Source organism: Sipha flava, unplaced genomic scaffold, assembly GCF_003268045.1.
Source record: "Sipha flava isolate LNK unplaced genomic scaffold, YSA_version1 47_pilon_pilon, whole genome shotgun sequence".
NCBI lineage: Eukaryota > Metazoa > Arthropoda > Insecta > Hemiptera > Aphididae > Sipha > Sipha flava.
The window spans coordinates 1,341,737-1,361,283 of NW_020273276.1; the positions used below are offsets into that span (position 1 = coordinate 1,341,737).

The window sequence follows — 19,547 nt, forward strand, 5'->3', positions numbered from 1 at the left end:
GGTGTTTCGGCAGTCCCTTATTTTTCAGAAAATTACTAAGCAATGTAACTTTTTAAGCATCCCTTTTTTGTACACTTCTTAAATTCCGAAATATGAAAAACGTGTGTTAGTAAAATAGAACTGTTTTTTCCAGTACATAGATTTCTGACACCTTATAATGTTCTGTGGCAATATCAACTTATGTTATTTATAATTTATGCAAATAATTATTCAGCTAATTTTTCTGCAGAGTTTCACCTATAATAGTCAAAATTTGGAATTATTTGTTTGAACATTTATCATTTTACTTAATGGCTTTTCACTATTTTGGGATACCATTTCGGGAAAACGCGGAAATATTTGTGTTGCTCATCAAGGTACACTTAATAGTATATTTTATCTTTTATCTTAATAGTATCATTTAGGTTGTTTAGCATTAAAAAAATAAATGTTATTTATTTTCCTTTTATATAATAATTACTATAAATAGCAACTGATTATTTCGTGTTTTCCGTACTCAACTTTAAATTATAATAATTTCGAAAGATATTTTCCTGGTATTGACTAGTACATTAAAAGTTCTTGACAATATAACCGAATATTATTTGCATTGAAATGAGAAACCAGTTTAAAAAAAAAAAATTGATCTTACTATCATATACGAAAATATGTGCATAAATAAAATACTAATACTAATAGAAAAATAATTGTAATTGAACTCTAAAGGCTAGTTCAGACTATGCCAGTAATTTAGTCAAGTAGCGAGTAATTTAGCTACTAAACGTTTATGAACAGACTGATTTAGTCGAGTAGTTTAGTAAATTTATTTAGTAATTTAGTAATTAGTGGATCCATTTACTTCTATTTTTTCTGGTCGAGTAGCATCCCCCACTTTTCTGACTAATTACTAATAGGCGGTCTGAACGCATTATCTTAGTTTAGTGTATTAGTTATCCTTGACAGTGTCAAGATGACGTTTCGTTGGAATGAAGACACAACATTTAAATTTGTTTCGGAATATATAAAACACGAGTCTTTATGGAACATAAAATGTCTGCTGTATAAAAATAAACAGGCCAAGCTATCTGAAATCTATTCTGAAATAGTTGATTTTCCAAGTCGAAAGAGATGTGTTAACGTCCTTAAACTGCATCCCGTAGCAAGAAATTATAGAACCGTTTGTAATTTTGTTTTTGCAGGAATCGTCATTCTTAAGTGAGTGTCACTACGTTGAATTTGTGGTTGCACTTTTTTCAACAAAAAATTAAAACAGCTTTCAGATATTCTTAGCGTTACGAAGTATTCTTTGGGGTCTTCAAATTCTAGTTCTCTAAGAAGACCATTTGTAGCTCCCAATGTGTCTCTTTTCTTGATCCATTCCCTAATCCACATTCGCTTTGAATTTTTATTAAGCTCTTCTTCTACCTCTTCTAAAATAGCCGTTGAAATAAGTCCTATTGCTTTATTAAAATTTTCTTTTGTAAACTATTCATTTTGGCAATCACTTTTCACAGCACCAAAACGAATACTAATGTACTAAAACAGTTTTAAACCCTATTGTGTCTGAACACTTTTCAGTTACTAAACCGTTTAGTAGTTAGTAAATCACTTACCACTTGACTAAATTACTCGCATAGTTTCGATAACACGCGAATGTAAATAATAAAATATCTTACAAGATTTAGAATTAGTTTTTCGCCATTCAAATACATATTAAATATTGTAAAAAGTCCAAAAATAAAACACGGTTTATCACCATCCGGTAAACCTTTAGAGAATAGTATTTTATTTAAATTTTTATCCGGGAGTTATTATACTTTACGAGTATACATTATACAAATTGTTCCGATGAGGGAGGATAACACAAAAGATTTTATTTAACATAACATAACATGTTCATCTAAAACAATATCAATGATGAAGTGTTTGTTTTACGGGTACGTTCTAAATAAAACGATAAAAGAAAATAGTGTAACCCACAACTGAAACAAAAATGTGTAACGAATTTGGTTGTAAAAGAGAAATATATGTATGTATATATATATATATAAATACATAAAATATACATTAGACACATAGCACAGTATTTTAATTGGTTTTAGTGCGGAGGAAAATTTGTTTGTCTGAATATGTTTAAGACTTTAAATAGCTTAAGTTACTGTGGTTCATTGTTTTCAATTATATTTAAGTTTGAACTGTTCCTTGAAAAAAAAAAAAAACTATCAGCTTATTCCGTAACAATTTGTTCACGTGGACGCGTTAAGTGTATTAAGTCGTAAATATAATATTATGTAATGTACTATTATTATACATAACTTAATTTTTAACAACAATTTTTTTTTAACGGATAATTATGCATGGAATTTTTCGTTAAAGATGAAATTTAATTTAATCAACGAAAAAAGTGTTTATGGTGGATTGAGTGTTTTTGAAGAAATAAAAAATATAATTACCTTTTTTTTACACAACACAATGTAAATTTTAATGAATTTAAAACGTAGAGGTTAGGATAATACACTGCAAATATGATGGTTCAATAAAAAACTGCTTAGTTAATCAACAATGCTCATCGTCCTTGCCGAAATGCATGAAACATTTTCACGCATTTCTCCCGCTCGGCAAAATACTGCATAGAATTAAAAACATACTCCATTAAAATCAATAATTTCGTATTGTGTACAATGAAATATTATGAAGGTTAGTTAGATTTAGAGCCGTATTTAGGGAGGAGCTACAGAGTGCTGTTGCCCCGGGCGGCTGAATATGAGAGGGCGGCTAATTTTTTATATTTTCAATATTTAATGATCTAATATTTTTGAAGTGAAACTTCTTTACAAAATAAAAATTATATCTCAAAAAAAATATATATATATATAGCCAGTCATGGCGTCACGACACACACATACATACTCGGTAATGGTCGAGTATTGTCGATAGATCCAAAGATTTACAAAAAATCTATTCTTATGTTGACATTGGACTTTGGATGTTTTTGTATACATTAGTAACGAATTGTTCTTCAGAAAGATCTTTTTCAACCGCAGAAATTTGTATTTGGTATAATGAAGAGTTTTTTATTGTTCCTCCCTTGTATCAAATTCCTAAATACGGCCCTGGTTATATAAATTTACGGCTAATTTACGTTTTTACTAAAATTAATTGACTGTAATTATTGATTATTAAGGTAAACCTTCTCTTAAAGGACACGCTATTGTAACCACAATTTTGATTCGAGTGCACGTTAAAATAACCTTTTCAAAACGAGACCGCCAATTAACCGGAAACATCATTATCGTTTCGATAAGAACAAAAAAGGCTTTTCATGACGGAAATCAATAGTAAATAACAACATAGGTGTACTGTTCTAAATAATCAAAAAAAAAACAACTATCAGTTATCGTGTTTCTGAATCACTTATGCAAACGTATCTGCAATCATGATGTGGATCCAACAGCATAGCTGGAGTTCAATTGAAGGTGGAGTGATTTAAAAATTGTAACACATCACAAAATATTGCGTGAAATTCTCTATTCGCGAAAAAAGTCAACAGTTAAACTAATTTTCTTATACAATTATTTTCTTCTCTTTCGAAACTTTTACAATTCTTTGAATTCTTCTTATAAATATATAAAATACATGTATTGTATAAAAAACTTTTTAAAATATGTAAAAAAAAAAAAACATTTACAAGAATTTTCAAAAAAATATAGATTTTTTTTTTTGTCTGCAAATTGATCTATGATTAATTGGACGTTCATTTCTATATTTTTATGTATATAATAAGACCAGACCAGTTAATCGTTCCACGAATATCTTTGATCGTAACTAATAAAATTTTTAATCTAAAAAAATAAAGTAACATATAACTGTGTAAAAGCATAAGCCAGTGAAAACAATTTTTAATATATTTTATAGATAAATATATTTAACGAATATACACATAAGAAATAAAGATAACTAAAAAACAAGTCTAATATGTAGTCTTAACTGAAGTTTCAAAAGCAGTAGATTATAGTATAATTATTTTATTTTAATTTTTATTTTTAATTCCAGTATGTATAATATCGGTATGTTATAAAACAAATAAATATTTTTCACACCAATAATAAATGTATAGTATAGTCTATATGGGATTAATTTGTGTCTCGAAAGTATGAGCTACACATGACTCAGTAAAAAGGTTATAGATTATTATAAGATTTAATACAGCGTTAAGCTCATAAAAAGAAGTATTATTTACAGACATAAAATTAATGACAATACAGAAGTGTGAATGAGATGCACATTTTACGAGATAAAAGAGAATGAAACGAGTTATGATAGTCGTCAGTCAAGTTTGTCCAGGAACGGTATACTTACTATCAACAAAGATAATATGTAAAAATCAAAGCAGACGATAAAATTATAAGTTAATTAAAAGTAAACAATGGTGTTGGCTAATTAAGCTATAATAATAATAGAAACATATTTTAACAATGTAAACATTGTCTTTAAAAATAAAACACTGATATGATTTTGTTGACAATGACAGCTTAAGTTATGTATCTATGGTGACAGTGTCGTATTGCTGAATGGAAGTTGGTTTGAGTCGATCGATGGAAATTCATGAAGTGGTCTATCCCGTTGAATCCTTTGATCTCATAATGTATACAGTATATAGATCAGAGCAGTGTCAAATGGACGGAAAATCAGTCGCTTTTCATAACTAAAAATGAAACATATGCAATGTAATATAATATCTATAAAATTTTTCTATAACGGAAAATATTCACAATGTACTCTATTACAAATCACACATGTTTTCAACAAATATATAGCATTTATTATAACATTTATTACATTTACAATTATTTCATTAGCGATCATTGTGCTAAATTTAAGTTCATATTGATTGAAAGTGGTTTTTCAGAGGAGTGTTTCTTTTGACTTTTTGAATATTATTTCCATCCGTCGGGTTTGTTGAAAGTCTGTTTTCATCATGCAATTTTTACAATAACACAACGACACAAAGGAGTGATACAATTATATTGGATATGAAAACCATTGATTGATCGACCAAGATTTTTAAGTATTGAATTGTATTGGAGAAGATATTTGGAATAATTGCAATTGGGATCGTTTTTCATATAGACTGAAAGTTTCTTAATTTAAATGTACAACTATGTGGTAGTAGTTTGATTGACTGTGTACATTTTTCTATCGGATTTGCGAAAATTATTTTCTTCACAAATTAATTTTTGGTGGATTGTTTCTTTTACTTATCTGAAGATTATTTCGATCTTTTAACTTTGTTGAAAGTCTAATGTCTTCAAAAACTTTTTACAATAAAATCATTATTTTTTAATGTTAAATTACGAAACATATTTGAAATTAAACATTATCAATAAGATTTGAAATTTAAAATACATTTATACATTGAAAACTAAATTTATATTTAATAGCTAAATTTTAATTCTGTTGCCCGAAATGCCCTTATGTATATAAAATTCATTTTATAAAGTGATTGCAGTCGACATTATTAAGTAGGGTTGGGCTGTTATGAAAATCGATATTTATTATCGGACAATAATGGCAATATCAGTATCGATTTTTTTTTTAAATCCGATATTTCAACCTGTATCAAAAAAAACAGTTGTCGATTCATACTTTTGGATAAAAATTCAAAGATATATATATATATGTATGTTATCGGTTTTAAATTTGCATGAAATATCAGTATATTGGTTAAGTGTGATATCGCTCCATCCCTACTATTAAGGTAGGAACTTTATTTTAAAATTGCAGTGTCTAAAATAGCTGTTGTTGAATAGAAACTTGAAAAAAGAAAGATAAGAGGTAATGCATTTGATATGCTATTTTATAATTCAGTAAATATTTTTTTTATTGATCTAAATTACAATTTCGTCTACTGTGGCAATTAGTTATAATTTTTTAAAGTACATAATTTTGTCTAGGTATGTATTACATTAATTATCAGAAAATGTTTTCATACAAATATTCTGTAATTTATTCCATAGTATGTAATATAGGTACTATGATTATCTTGTATTATAAATATAACAGCAAAACTACGCAATCAAATGTTAATTATTAAAAAACAATAGATACTACAGTTTACACACAGTCTTACAGATAATAATAATATTACGGTTTTGAATTGAATTCCTAATGAACACCATTTATTATATTCTTACGCAATCTATAAGAGTACATTTAAATATAAATGCAATAGTAGTTAATACTTAGTATAAATGTATAAATATAAGTATTTATACTTACTAATAATATTAGTTAATACTATTAGTATAAGTAATTTTACGTATAATCTTTTTTCAATTTTAAATAATTTATAACTATTTTGTTATGCTATTGATTACATATCTTACAGCGAATTGTATAATATCGACTGAAGTATTACACTTTATTTTATATCAAAGTATTACACAACGTTTACAACATAATTACATAATTATTAAAGACGAGGCTGTGATAAAATATAAATAATTAATTTGATAACTAAAGTTCTACTTGACAGGGAACCGGCTGATTGTTGGCTACTGCTAAAATATTATCAGCAGCTAATTGTGCTTTTTCAACGGAGGCTTCGACGGTGTTTCTTCCAGCAATGTGTGGTAAAAGAACTAGGAACAAATTATAAGACTATTAAAAACGTGGTTAACGAAAGTCTTAAGTAGATAATGATATAATGAATAAGTTTTAGGCGACGACATTTATTAATCGAGTTATTTAAATCTTTAATCCGTAGTTACAATAATTAATAAAATTTCAATGTGTCATACCGACGTTTTCCATTTCCATCAAAGGATTATCAAGTGGAAGTGGTTCCGGTGTCATTACATCTAATCCAGCTCCACGAATATATTTATTTCGTAAGGCATCGATCAAGGCATCTTGGTCAATTAATTCTATAAAACAACATCAAACAGTATATTTTCCATTATAATTAAGAATTTAAGTTTACGTTTTACACCATGGACAAGGTCGCTCAATTTTATTAATGTAAAAACTTTGTATGTTCATAACTTTGACGTTTCATTTCAAAACGAATATGAAATTAGAATATCTACTCTACGTGGACATTAATTATTTAGTAAAGCCATTTATAGTTCTTAAGACATAGTTTGTGACAAATACAATTATAATAACTAATAATCTTAAATGTCCATGAATTTTGGAATACAAAATATTATTCTGAATAACATACTTGAAAAAAGGTCAACAAAGTTTTCATTTGACTAAACTAATGATTTTTATTTTCTATATATTTCCATAAGAAGAATTTATTTGTGATTTTTTGCATACAAACATAATATGATAATAAATAATATACTATTAAGTGTTCATCTGATTTCAATTGAAAAAATCCATAAAATCGTTTATTATTATTATTTTTCTTCTTATGAATGTAGACTTTTATTTAAAATTACTTAATTATCATTATTATTATTATTTTTTTTTTTTTTTTAATGTTGAAATTTGTTTATTAATGCTAAAATGTTATGTTTTATATAATATTATTATTATCATAGAGATTAATCGACAGTGTTCTTCTTAACTATATAATAAACAATTTATATAAGTATAAACGAATAAGAGTGTGATTTTCATAAAAATATACTAACGGCCACGACCCACATTGATTATCACAGCATTTGATTTCATGAGCGCTAACCGATCCTTATTGATGATGAACTTGGTTTCAGGAACCAATACTGAAGTCAGAATAATGAAATCACTTAGTCGTACTAAATCGTCGACAAGTACATATTTGCCACCCAAACATTCCACTGTTGGCACATAAAACAAAATAACTATTCAGAACCAACTTCCATTCAAAATATTGCGTTGTCCCCGTTCTTACCAGCGGGTTTTGGTTTACGGCTAGTGTAGAGGAGTTCACTTAATTTGAACCCTCTCAGCATTCCCGCTACCGAAATACCAATGTTTCCACAACCTATTATGCCGACCACAGAATTCGCCAAGCCCTGGCCGATACGACTTGATATCGGATAATTACCCCTGGAAACAATTGCATCATAGACTAATTAAATAAAATCAATTAAGATTCAAATAACGTGTCAGAAATATATTTCAGTAAAAAACACATATGAATTTCTATGCCATAGGACCTATGGTATAATACATAGTTGCTAAAAGTACTGTAACAATTCTTAATGTATTTTTTTTCTGCACTTTAAAAAAATAACAATGTCTTTCTTTCATGAAATTTTAACTGTATAAATGAATTTAGCATACTACGTTCGATGTTTCACGTATATTCGATGCTAAGGATGATCAATTTTTATTTCACAGATCACATTTATAATATATATATATTTTATACAACCCACAAGTAGTATATATTTATAAAATAATAAATTTAAAATGTAAAAACACACTTTACTATGTACTTTTGAAAAGCGTTTCTCTCTAAATTTGACAGAAACAAAAATAACCATCCGAAACGCAAAATGAGTACTTTTAAACATATTAATATTTAATTTATTTATTTCAGTCATATAATATATAATAACAAAAATGGGTGATACCCCTATTCAGGTGAAATATAGGAATAGATGAATGGTATTGCTATATTAGTTTTTTAAACTTAAAAACTAATGTTTTCAAAAAAATCGACACTGAGTGAAAGAAGTCCTACGGTGAATTAATTAATTTTTCTAAAGGTGGTTGATATAGTAAGATAACTATAACTATAACTACATTTCATAGTTAAATAAGTCGAATTTAATATGTGTTAACTTATACAGTCAAAAAATAATGAGCATAGCCACCGTGAATATAATGAAATTATAAATATTTTAAACTTACGATTTCATCTGTTGGTTCGTAGTCATTAAATTTCTTGCTGTAGCAATTAGAAGGCCAATTGTAAGTTCTGCAACTCTGTCTGCCGTAACAAGTGTCGAGTTGCCGAGTACGATTCCGCGTTTTTTCAAAGCACTCGTGTCCACGGACTCGTAACCCATAGATGTTGTACTGACAACTCTAAGACTAGGGCCTGTAATGTTGTATATTTAGCATTATGTCTGATAAAGATGCGTTAAGTAAACTCGTGATCGGGAAGTTCAAATTTAAATACAAACAGAGAATAAATAAGTGCCATTGAAAAAGCAATGTTTTCTACTATTCGTTATTTGTTTACTGTTGTTTACTTCATAAAGTAAATGTAACACAATATTTCGGTCATATTGAACGATTTTTACAGTCATTAGATTTTTTTACAATGATTTGGTACTATAATTGGACAGTATTTTCTATGGCATTTTTAAAAATAATTAGTTGTGTAATACACTCTATATCTTAGACTAAACTAATATGATTTCAACATGATTATATTAAAAAAAAAATTTAAAAATGTTATTGAAGTAACATAATATAATGTTGTAATATTTTCATAAAACTTCGTAAAAATTAATGAATATTATATTTAGAAAAATCTTATTTTAGTTAGTTTATTGGATGCATATAAATATACATTAAAAAAATTAAATTTTATAATAATATTTTAAATATTATATCTTATAGTAATTGTAGTATTAATCAATATCTATAACAATAAATCTAGATCACAGGAAGCATAAGACACATTAAAAAAACTGTATATTCATGTCGCAATAGGAAATGGGTTAATATAAAATTTTAGAATACAAGAAAACAATTGTACAATAATCATATTACTAATACTGTCCATTGGTATGTAAGCAATAAACATGTTTAATTAGGTTAGGCAAATTGATAAAAACAGAAGACGCGTGAATAAAGGGTCCATCTTTTGTGGTAGTCGTGTGACTCGACCACAACAGGAAACATAATGTTATTTCAAGTCTGATCTCAATTTAAATTGTGTTTTTGTGTCTATACGTAAGATTTGATTAGCATTTACGAAATAGTGTAATAATGTTGTATAAAAAATATTAGATACTATGATAATATGAATCGATACAATTTTCACAGCAAATGTGTACATAACTTATTTGGTTTTAGAAAAATAATTAATGTGAGTAAAAAGGTAAAATATTTAATAATTTCTGAAAAACAAATACAAATGTAGATAATATAATTATTTAATAGAATTATCTAATGGCATTAATTCAAACATTTTCAAAAAACTATTAGAAATTAATATATGATTTTAAATAAATACAAATTACTTTTTAGGAAGATATTCTTTAATTAAAATGTTTAATCTAAATAGAGTACTTGCCTGCGGCGGCGACCACATCTTCATCCACAACAGTCGAATAAGAAAAAAGTAATCCAAACTTGCCAGGTATGTTATCCAATAAATCTTGCTTAGTCGATTCGATCATCAGTTTGTTGATTATCTGTACATCGAACCTTGAAATAGTTAATGGTATAACTTAGATTACAAGCCATTACTTTGTAGAAATACACGGTTCTTAATTAAATATTCAATTTCATTACTTTTCCGACAACTTGTCAATGACTTCTCGAGGGAATTCGCGATGGGACACCAATAACTTAAGTTTTGACATTGCTTGTTCTACAATCTAAACAACATATACAAGTCAATATTATATTTTTGCACACGTTATCTAATAATAAAAAATCCTATAACTAGTAATGATATGCATATATTAAATTGCTTAAATATCACAACAACCACGGTAAGTGTTAAATAACGATCTGTGTAATACTTTCTACAATTTATCATTCACAAAAACGTTATAGAAATTTGGTTGAATGATAAGTGTTTGTACAGATATTTAATTAATTATAGACAACTATTCTCAGAATGAAGGGAGGTATGAAAATGTATTAAAAAGCAAACCGTAAGAGTTAATCCACACACCCCTTTTTTTATATAAAAAAACAAACAATAAATCACAACTTATTATATGTAATGCGTGGAAAAAAATAATAAGTCAAAAAAATATTTATTGATTATAATCATCGATTTGATTATTACCAGAGATCAAAGAACTTGTAGCTCTAAAAAAATGTTATTATAAGCGTGATAATAAGATTTTCTATAATATGAACATTCTTGTCGTTAAAAAAAACGCCAAGATATAAAAAAAGAAATAAAAAATAGCATTCAAATATTGAAATATGCAAAAATATGTAACAAACAATTAGTATTTATCTTCTAAGTTTTCTGAAACCAATATATAGATTACAAAAATATTATCTTTAAAAAAATACATGATAATACTAGAAGTTATGAGCCTTGATTATTACTAAATATTAGTTGAACATGATCATAAAGTTCATTAAAAAATCGTCAATAATTTCAGATAATTGTATATGTTATAGATAATAGAAAATATCTTATTAAATCTTACTAAACTATACGATGAAAAACAGTAGAATTAAAAAATTATCACAATATTGTACAATACAAATAATTGTTATAGAGTACCAACATTTTATTTATATTTTTTGTAGGATGGTTTGGATTAAGATGGAGATTATAAACATTTGATAAATGTTTAACGGTAACTTGTTTTGTCTAATATTATACTCAACAATAATGAAAAGACTTAATAAATTAAATATTTCAATTTCATATTTTAATATTAAATGTATCTGTCAAGAACTTATGATTACACGGTAAGTTTGTAAAGATGTAAACTATTTGGCTGTATAGCACACCATTTATCACTGTACCGGTTAGTACTTGGTTTTATGAATGCCAATGGATTTTTATTTACGATAAATTATGTTTTATTACGAATTGTATGACCACTTATTGATCGCCATGTAAACGAACTGTTGAGTAAATTAACGATGGGTAATTTTATCTACCTAAAAAAAAATAAAATCCTTTTCAAATTCCACTAAATAAAATAACAAACTAGAAACCTTTAAAAATTTGTTATTGACTGATCTACGACCTCGCATTAAGCAAACACAATCTTTGACCATATATATTTATTAGGGCGGCCCTTAGTTATAGATAAAGAAAAAAAAATAAAGATTTTTTATTTATCGTCCCCTCATTGTGTTCATTGATATGAAAAAAAAAAATTTTAGTTAAATTTGATCATGATTAATAACCCCTTTCACGTGCCACCAGGGGGTTGAAAAATTGAGAAATAGGAAGGATTTGTCGTTTTTTGAGTGTAATCAATAAACTATTGTGAAACTTAATAAAAACTTAAATAAACTTATCGTAAAAATGTACATAAATTAAATTATAAATATTAATATTTAAAAAAAAAATTTAAATATAAAATTTTCCATACATCATTATTTTATATGAAAAATTATAAAATATCGAATATTTCATTTATTTAAAAAAAATTAGACAGTATTTGAATCTATACTTTAGGTTCTATACAATTTTATGCTCAATATAATATATTTTAAATTAAATATAAAAAAAACTAAGACTACTCTGTTTGGCAATATTCAAACCTTCTTGTTGAATATTGCGTGAATATAACGTGAAGAGGGTGATTAATCTTCTCCAAATTGAACTCGCATACATTTTTTATAGTAATAAAAAAAAACTAGAGGGTTGAGAAATTAAAAATATATAATTTCCCCTCCCCCATTTAACTAAAGGTACCTATCTAAATTTTATTATTATTGAAACTATAAAGTTAACACTCGTATTAGATATATATATATATTTTAATTTTGTTGCGTGTCGTTCAAAATTATATTATGAACAATAATATATTATTTTATGGATCTTTAACAAAACTAATGAAACGAGATAAAAGTTTTCAGTTTAAAATAACAGTTACGTTGTTTGTACAGATATTGTTTTTATAGTATAAAAAAAAAAAATCTAAAACACTTTCAAAAATTATTTCATAAAAATAAGTTCATCCGAATGGTATACCATCAATTAACTAAAGTTAAATCATCGTCATCAGATTACAAAATCAGATATATTTTTTTTTTTTTGTTCACGTCACAACAAAATTTATTTTTATTTTCGATTTGAAAGATTTACAATCGGTTGACCTAGCGGTTCCCGTAGTTTGCGCCACAGTGTATACGAGTATATGGCAACACGCCACCGACCTTAATCGGATACCTATTCATAAACATTTTTTCTAATTTTATTTATTTTTTAAAACAAGAAAAAAGTTATTAGTTTTATCAAATTCACCAGGAAATAATTTCAGTTTCGATAAAATGCAGTGATTTAAAAAAAAATGTGGGTACCGCGTTGTTAATCTATAAAGCGATTCGATGATTTTTGTTTTTAAAATACGTTGTCCTTTGTTCCCTTTTGTTTTTAATATAAATTTCATGAAAGTATAAAATTAAATCCAAGAATGTGGGTAAAATATATTAATATCCCGATGACAAATAATAGTACAAAGGCAACCGATTTATTATCACGTCATTAACACTCATCGATTAACATTATACACTCATCGATGAATGCTGGCCTTTAGGTACTTTGGCACTGGTGCGGTTTATCCTCTACATCGACTGTCGAATACTAAAGCCCATAAGCGCACGTCCAATCTAAAACTTGAAGAGTGCGAACCCCTATAACTTCATAAAATAAAATATTATAATTCATTTAAATTGAAAATTGAAAATCACGCAATGTCGGAGAAAATTATTTTATTCGTTTTATCCCATTATTCGTAACGTAATTTGGTTTGTACCAAAGTTATGAAATACTTAATACTATTATTAATTATTATTAATACTATTATAGTACATGCACATAAACACGAACCATACCATGAGGGGAGAGCTATAGCCCCCTTGGAATCCTCCCTTGGCTACGCCACTGCATTAACGTGGATGATATTATATTTGGAGAGTAAAAACTAACAGAACATGCTATTGGTCAGATTGTATTAGATATTTTAAGATTTTGAACTCAATTTTAAATTTTATGTAGGCGTAGAAACTGATAGATGCAGTGTAATGACTTCAAATATATTAGTGTCATAACTACTATTTTAAAAGAATGTCCAATGTAAGAAGTTCATGTTTCAATTATGTGTTAAATATTTCTCTTTCTTATTTAACTAAAGTAGCTTCTGTCAAAAATATTGTCAACATATTGACAGATGTTATTGCGTTTTTTAATGGTTCTGCAAAACGGCAATTTGTTTTAAAGAATATTTTTAATTACAAATTAAAATGATTATGCCAAACATGGTAATTAAGATCATGATGATGTGCTTCAATATTTGTGGTATAATAATAATATAATAATTAAAAGTGATGATTTAAATTATTTAAATCATCACTTTTAATAGTAGAAATTTTTATTCGATAAATATAAAATTAACATTTTGTATATTTTAGTTGGTTATTTTTTCAAAAGCCCCCCCCCCCCCAAACAAGACACTTGATCCGCCCCTGGGTCGGGGTACAGAAAATCTGTTGCTCCCCGTGTTTGAACATTTTTAATAAATATTTTTATAGTTACAAAGAACGGTTTGAGATTAAAAACTAACAACATATAATAGTTAATATTTACTTACTTGAAACATTAAATCAAACAAAATATACATACAAATAAATTAAGATTGAGTAGATGAAATTTTTAAATTTGTCCATTTATTTATAGGACTGTCATTAAAGATCTTGTTTAGGATATCACTATTTCCAAATCACTAGATAAACTTTCGGCCGAAGTACTAAAAAACGGTTAACATAAATACATATGCTAAGTAATATCTGCATATGGGTAAAAATCATTTTATACATTATTTTTGAGCAGTTTTAAAATGAGTTTTCTGTTTATAGGGTTTTCTAATCCGTATTATTTATGAAATCGATGGCTAAGCGTCAAAAACGTATCGCTGTTCGAAACGTGGTGCCCGGGGCAGTTGCCCTTTCTCGTCCATCCCCTTGAACACGCGATGCAACACCGAAGCGATCGCACCGAAAACTCACCGAAAACGTTGTTCCTACAACACGACGTCCAACGTCCGTTCAAAGATTTATTCAACACGTCTTGCGCCACTGCGAATGCGACGACGTCGTCGATCGATCACGGTATCGTAGCATCACGATGCGCGTAGGTGGATTCGGAAGAGCAGATGTCGTACTCGTAGGCCCAATAACAACAATATCACACCTGATAACATCGGCAACAACAATTAGAATATTAATTAATACTAACGGCTAATCACGAACTTAGGACACACGATTCCGTCAACGTCGAGTTGTGTACGCACACACAACATGGAATACCAAACGACGAACAAGACGCACGTTCGAACCGACATCGGGTGCGGACGACGACGCGTACGGGGCACGTCGCGATCACGTCCGTGATAACGCGTGACCGTTTATCACAAACATACGTTTTCCCGTCGAAGCGCAGCGCGGTAATAACCGTTGATGTTCCGGTCACGGATATCTTCATCCGTGCCGCAGATCTATACGATAGTACATCTGTACACGTATTAATATAAATATCTGTACTTCCGTGTGTATATATATCTCGTACATATTATCTGGGATCTGTGCGATAGGCCGTGTCTATCATTAACTATGCGTGTCCGAAGAGGCGGAGAGAAAAATAATGAGCGAGTGAGAGAACATGTGGTTAGGTACGTGACCATTTGACAGCGGTAACAGTGGTAACAGTGGTCATTGGCGTATATATGGCTATCGTTAAAAGAAACCATTTAAATTTGTGTACGACTGTGTCATCGTTAAAATTAATGTGTGACATAATAAATATATATATTTGTTTAATGTATTGGATTATATTAACTTAAAAAATAATCGTTAACATACCTCGTTGTTAAGACACGATTTATAAGACTGCGGATGAATCAAAAACGAGAAGGAGCGGTTCGGCTTGTGTCTTGTTAAAACGAATTATTTATCTGATAAGTGATAATCAAGAGTTGTAGAAGTAAAAAAGTAATATTGGTAAGTATTTTATTATTTTCAAAATATTAGAAAAAACGTAGACCATTTATTTATGATAGTAAAAAACATTTAGTACAAACATTTCAAACGGTTATTGAATTGCTTAAAATCTATAATAGTTCTTGACGTAAATGCCAACGACCATACCACGTTGAATACACCAGTTCTCGTCCGATCACTGAAGTTAAGCAACGTCGGGCGCAGTTAGTACTTGGATGGGTGACCGCTTGGGAACACTGCGTGTCGTTGGCGTTTTTTTTCCTCATATTAATTTACATTTATTCTTTAAAAAATATATTACTATATTCAATAACCATTTGCAAACATTCTAAATAATAATTTTTACATAATTTTGCTAGATTCTTACATCGATTTTTTTTTTTTAATATTAGAGATAATTGGTCAATAATTGATCTTGTATAAAACATAAAAACCATAGTGCCTACATAATTGACTAATTTTATCTGATAACTACGATACCAAATATGTTGTGCAGTACATAAATTAATTATAAATATAAACAGGAATTAAATCTTCGATAAACAATTTCAATAAGAGTTGAGTAACCTACTTTTTATAATACAATTTTAAACCTAAACTGCGTTAAACTGCATGCTAATTGTTTTGTAAATTTCATAATTAATTATCATTTGTTTGGTAATTATTAATAATATCAAAGAAAACAAAATAACAATTTTAAAATCAGCCTACTACTGTCAAGCAGAATAAATAAAAAATATTATAAATATTTTAAATTCTGAGCGAAACGATTAAAGTATTAGTTTTATGTTTATTTTTCTCCCGCTCTACTCGATTTTGATCAGAATCATTACAACCCTGTTCATTCAAAGGGATGGTACATATTTATCATAGAAAATGTTGTCTAGTTAATGCATTCTGTAGGTATTTATTTTAATTTTTCAACTATTTTCCAATTAATAGAGAAATAATAAAGATAAATTATTAACATTTTTTCTTATCATCACTCAGAACTGAACTGTAAAAACTGAAATAGTGACGGTATGGTTTTCCAAAGATAGATGTATATTTTTTTTTATAGTATATTTATACATATTTGAAATTTGAACATATTTCTCAACTTCTTCTCGTTAATCGTCGATAGAATGCACGGTACACAAAACACATTTTACACTTTATATTATTATTGAAAATTTAATGTTTTCAAACAAGTCTATATTTTCGGGATCAAACTTATGTTGATTATTTATTGGTCCTTATTTGAGTTAAAATATTCCTTACAGTATTTTTGGACACTGTAAGTGTTTAATAGTGTCATGTTTAATAAATTATAATGTATATAAATAATTAAATAAACATAACTTTAATTTTTTGTTTAATATGGTGGTGTACTAATCCCAATGAATATGTTTTCCTTAAACCTCATATAATTTTTTCAGATAGGTTTAATTATTTATGATTTGTACTGTGTGTTAACTGTTACATTATCGCAATAAATGTTTGCACAAAAACCATGGAAAAAGTTATTTTATTTTTGTCTATTACGAAACTTAATTAATTTCACATCAAATATTTTGGAATGAATTACATTTAATTTGAGCAACATTGGTTAAAATACGGGCCCCTCACTCTTTGGATTTAAATTGTTTAGCCCTATTAAAAAAATTCGGGAGGGGAGGAGGGGTTGCTCTGCTCGGACACGTGCGCACGCCAATAATTTGTACTCGGTCCGTCCCCGGCTAACCGTTTCATGCATCGTTCGAAAAAGCAGCTAAAATTATTGTCATCATCATTATTGTAACTATTATTATTATCATGTCTTGTTTTTCGTGTGGCAGCGCGTACGGCTGAAGTGTCGTCGATCATTAATTCCGGCTCGTCACGGTTCGTTCGGCGGGTCATCCGTCATTACGTTTCTGTTGCCCGACACGATAGAACGATCACTAAGCGTGAAATATTTCACAACTTCAAAGTACTCGGAATTAATGTACGTCGCGTATAAATATATGGCGCGGGCGCAGCGCGCGGCCGTGTTCGTACGGCAACTCAGTTGCAGCAGCTACCGGGCTAGGAGACGCGCGCGGTCGAGTCGGACAGAAATGATTTAATTCTTTTTTATTATTATTATTATTATTACCGTCAACACCGGTGAAATGGAACTTGAATGGTGACTTGGAACACTACAACTTTTCTTTATTGAATTTGATAGAACTTCAAGAGTTTTGATTATACATCGTTTATCTTTTCAAGATATTTTATGTTGTTACACATGACCAATCAGAAACATTTTATCGTATTTTTTGATATTTCTTATCATTAAACAGAAATTAATGTTACAAACTGTTATCATAAAAACACTTTTTTTTGTAGACCAAATTTAAGTCACCAAACTCATACTGTTCGAGATACAAAAGATAATGTGTTTAATTTATTTTTTATATAATATTTAGGTTACCTATTGACTTCTTTAGGCTATCATATGTACAAAGATGTTTTTAAAAATCCTATTTGTGTTCCAAGTAAAACGTATGGTAGGTGAAATGTTTAAAAACATTAAAAATTCCTTACTGTTTCATGTCACCCAAAATTCAAGGTGACTTAAATCATTCATTTTTTATTTATTTTTTTACTAAGTAATAGTTAAAATTCATTTTTCTTTTTCACGCAAATGTAGTCATTTATACTGCGCGCTTATACTAGATTTTTTTCAGATTTAAAAAAATTAATATTGAAGGTGTAGGAGCCTGAGAAAGTTCAAAATCGTGTTCATTTCACCCTTGTTGACGGTATGATTTTTTCTTTATCGATGCCTTTACGTTATTATTAACAATATTGGAATGCGAGCACGAAAAATTTGTATTCGTAAACGACTTAATTTTGTACGATAATCTACACTGCATGCGAGTGCTACTGCAGCGGTAAACCGAACGAGGAAATATTATTTTTAATTTTTTTCCCTTCTCTCACCCCCACCACGAAAACGGAGGGTTGATGTTGACACAATTAGACGTTGACACGATTTATATGGATAACACGATAATATTATTATAATATATCGTCGCCGAACAGGACGAGCTACTGTTGCGCGGCCGCCAACACACACGCGCGCGGGCGCGCGCACAAACACACACAAGAGCGAGAGCGCTCACGCACAACCTTGTGTTACGGCGTCGGAATGTAGTGGCGCGCGGTACAGTCGGCAGTGGCAACGGAGAGGAAGTGGTGGCGGCGGCGGCGGCGGAGTGCTTTTGATGCTGTCAAGCCAGTTGGCAGATGCTGAAAAGATGGTTTGACAGGTGATTTATCATAATGTTTTGAAGTCAGCGTGACGTGGCCCCGAGGCTATCTGTACTCATTTGTCACTGTCGCCACTACAGTGTGTGCCGCCGCTGTCTACTACTACTACTGCCACGTCACTACTACCACGACTGCCACGAGCGTGTGTGTGCGTAGAACCCGAAACCCAGGACGACGGACACGTTGCCGCGCGCCAAACGTTAACTCATTTTTAATGACGTGTCGGACAGGTTGTTTTTATAACCGGACCGCCTCGGAGAGATGGCGGCGGCAGTGGTGCACGATATATATACGTACGAGCATGCCTGTGCGTGTGTATATGCCCGTAATATGTGTGTGTGTGTCTGTACATTAGCTACTTCACACTTTCTTTTTCCGAACGCGTACCTGGTACCTGGTATACGTGCGGAGTG

At 29.2% G+C, this 19,547-nt stretch overlaps 1 protein-coding gene and 1 non-coding gene across 2 annotated transcripts; one reads left to right on the forward strand and one right to left on the reverse strand.

The window, feature by feature from the left end:
• Window positions 1-6,302: 6,302 nt before the first annotated feature.
• On the reverse strand, window positions 6,303-15,378 carry LOC112689906 (glyoxylate reductase/hydroxypyruvate reductase-like). Its single transcript, XM_025563783.1, has 9 exons — window positions 15,112-15,378; window positions 14,869-15,052; window positions 10,447-10,532; window positions 10,226-10,359; window positions 8,830-9,019; window positions 7,862-8,019; window positions 7,623-7,787; window positions 6,780-6,905; window positions 6,303-6,620 (listed from the first exon to the last, which is right to left on the reverse strand). Exons 3-9 carry the CDS (start codon window positions 10,515-10,517, stop codon window positions 6,496-6,498), a joined length of 969 nt encoding a protein of 322 aa, XP_025419568.1. The 5' UTR covers window positions 10,518-10,532; window positions 14,869-15,052; window positions 15,112-15,378; the 3' UTR covers window positions 6,303-6,495.
• A 613-nt stretch (window positions 15,379-15,991) lies between these two features.
• Window positions 15,992-16,110, forward strand: LOC112689915. Its single transcript, XR_003149158.1, has one exon. It is a non-coding gene; the product is annotated as a 5S ribosomal RNA (ribosomal RNA).
• The last annotated feature ends 3,437 nt before the right edge of the window (window positions 16,111-19,547 follow it).

Excerpts from the sequence above, each read along its gene's own strand:
- LOC112689906 (XM_025563783.1), bottom strand. The coding sequence starts at position 10,517 with ATGTCAAAACTTAAGTTATTGGTGTCCCATCGCGAATTCCCTCGAGAA. Across the intron at positions 9,020-10,225 it reads AGATGTGGTCGCCGCCGCAG|GCCCTAGTCTTAGAGTTGTC; the intron begins GCAAGTACTCTA and ends ACAACATTACAG. Across the intron at positions 8,020-8,829 it reads ACGAACCAACAGATGAAATC|GGGTAATTATCCGATATCAA; the intron begins GTAAGTTTAAAA and ends AATTGTTTCCAG.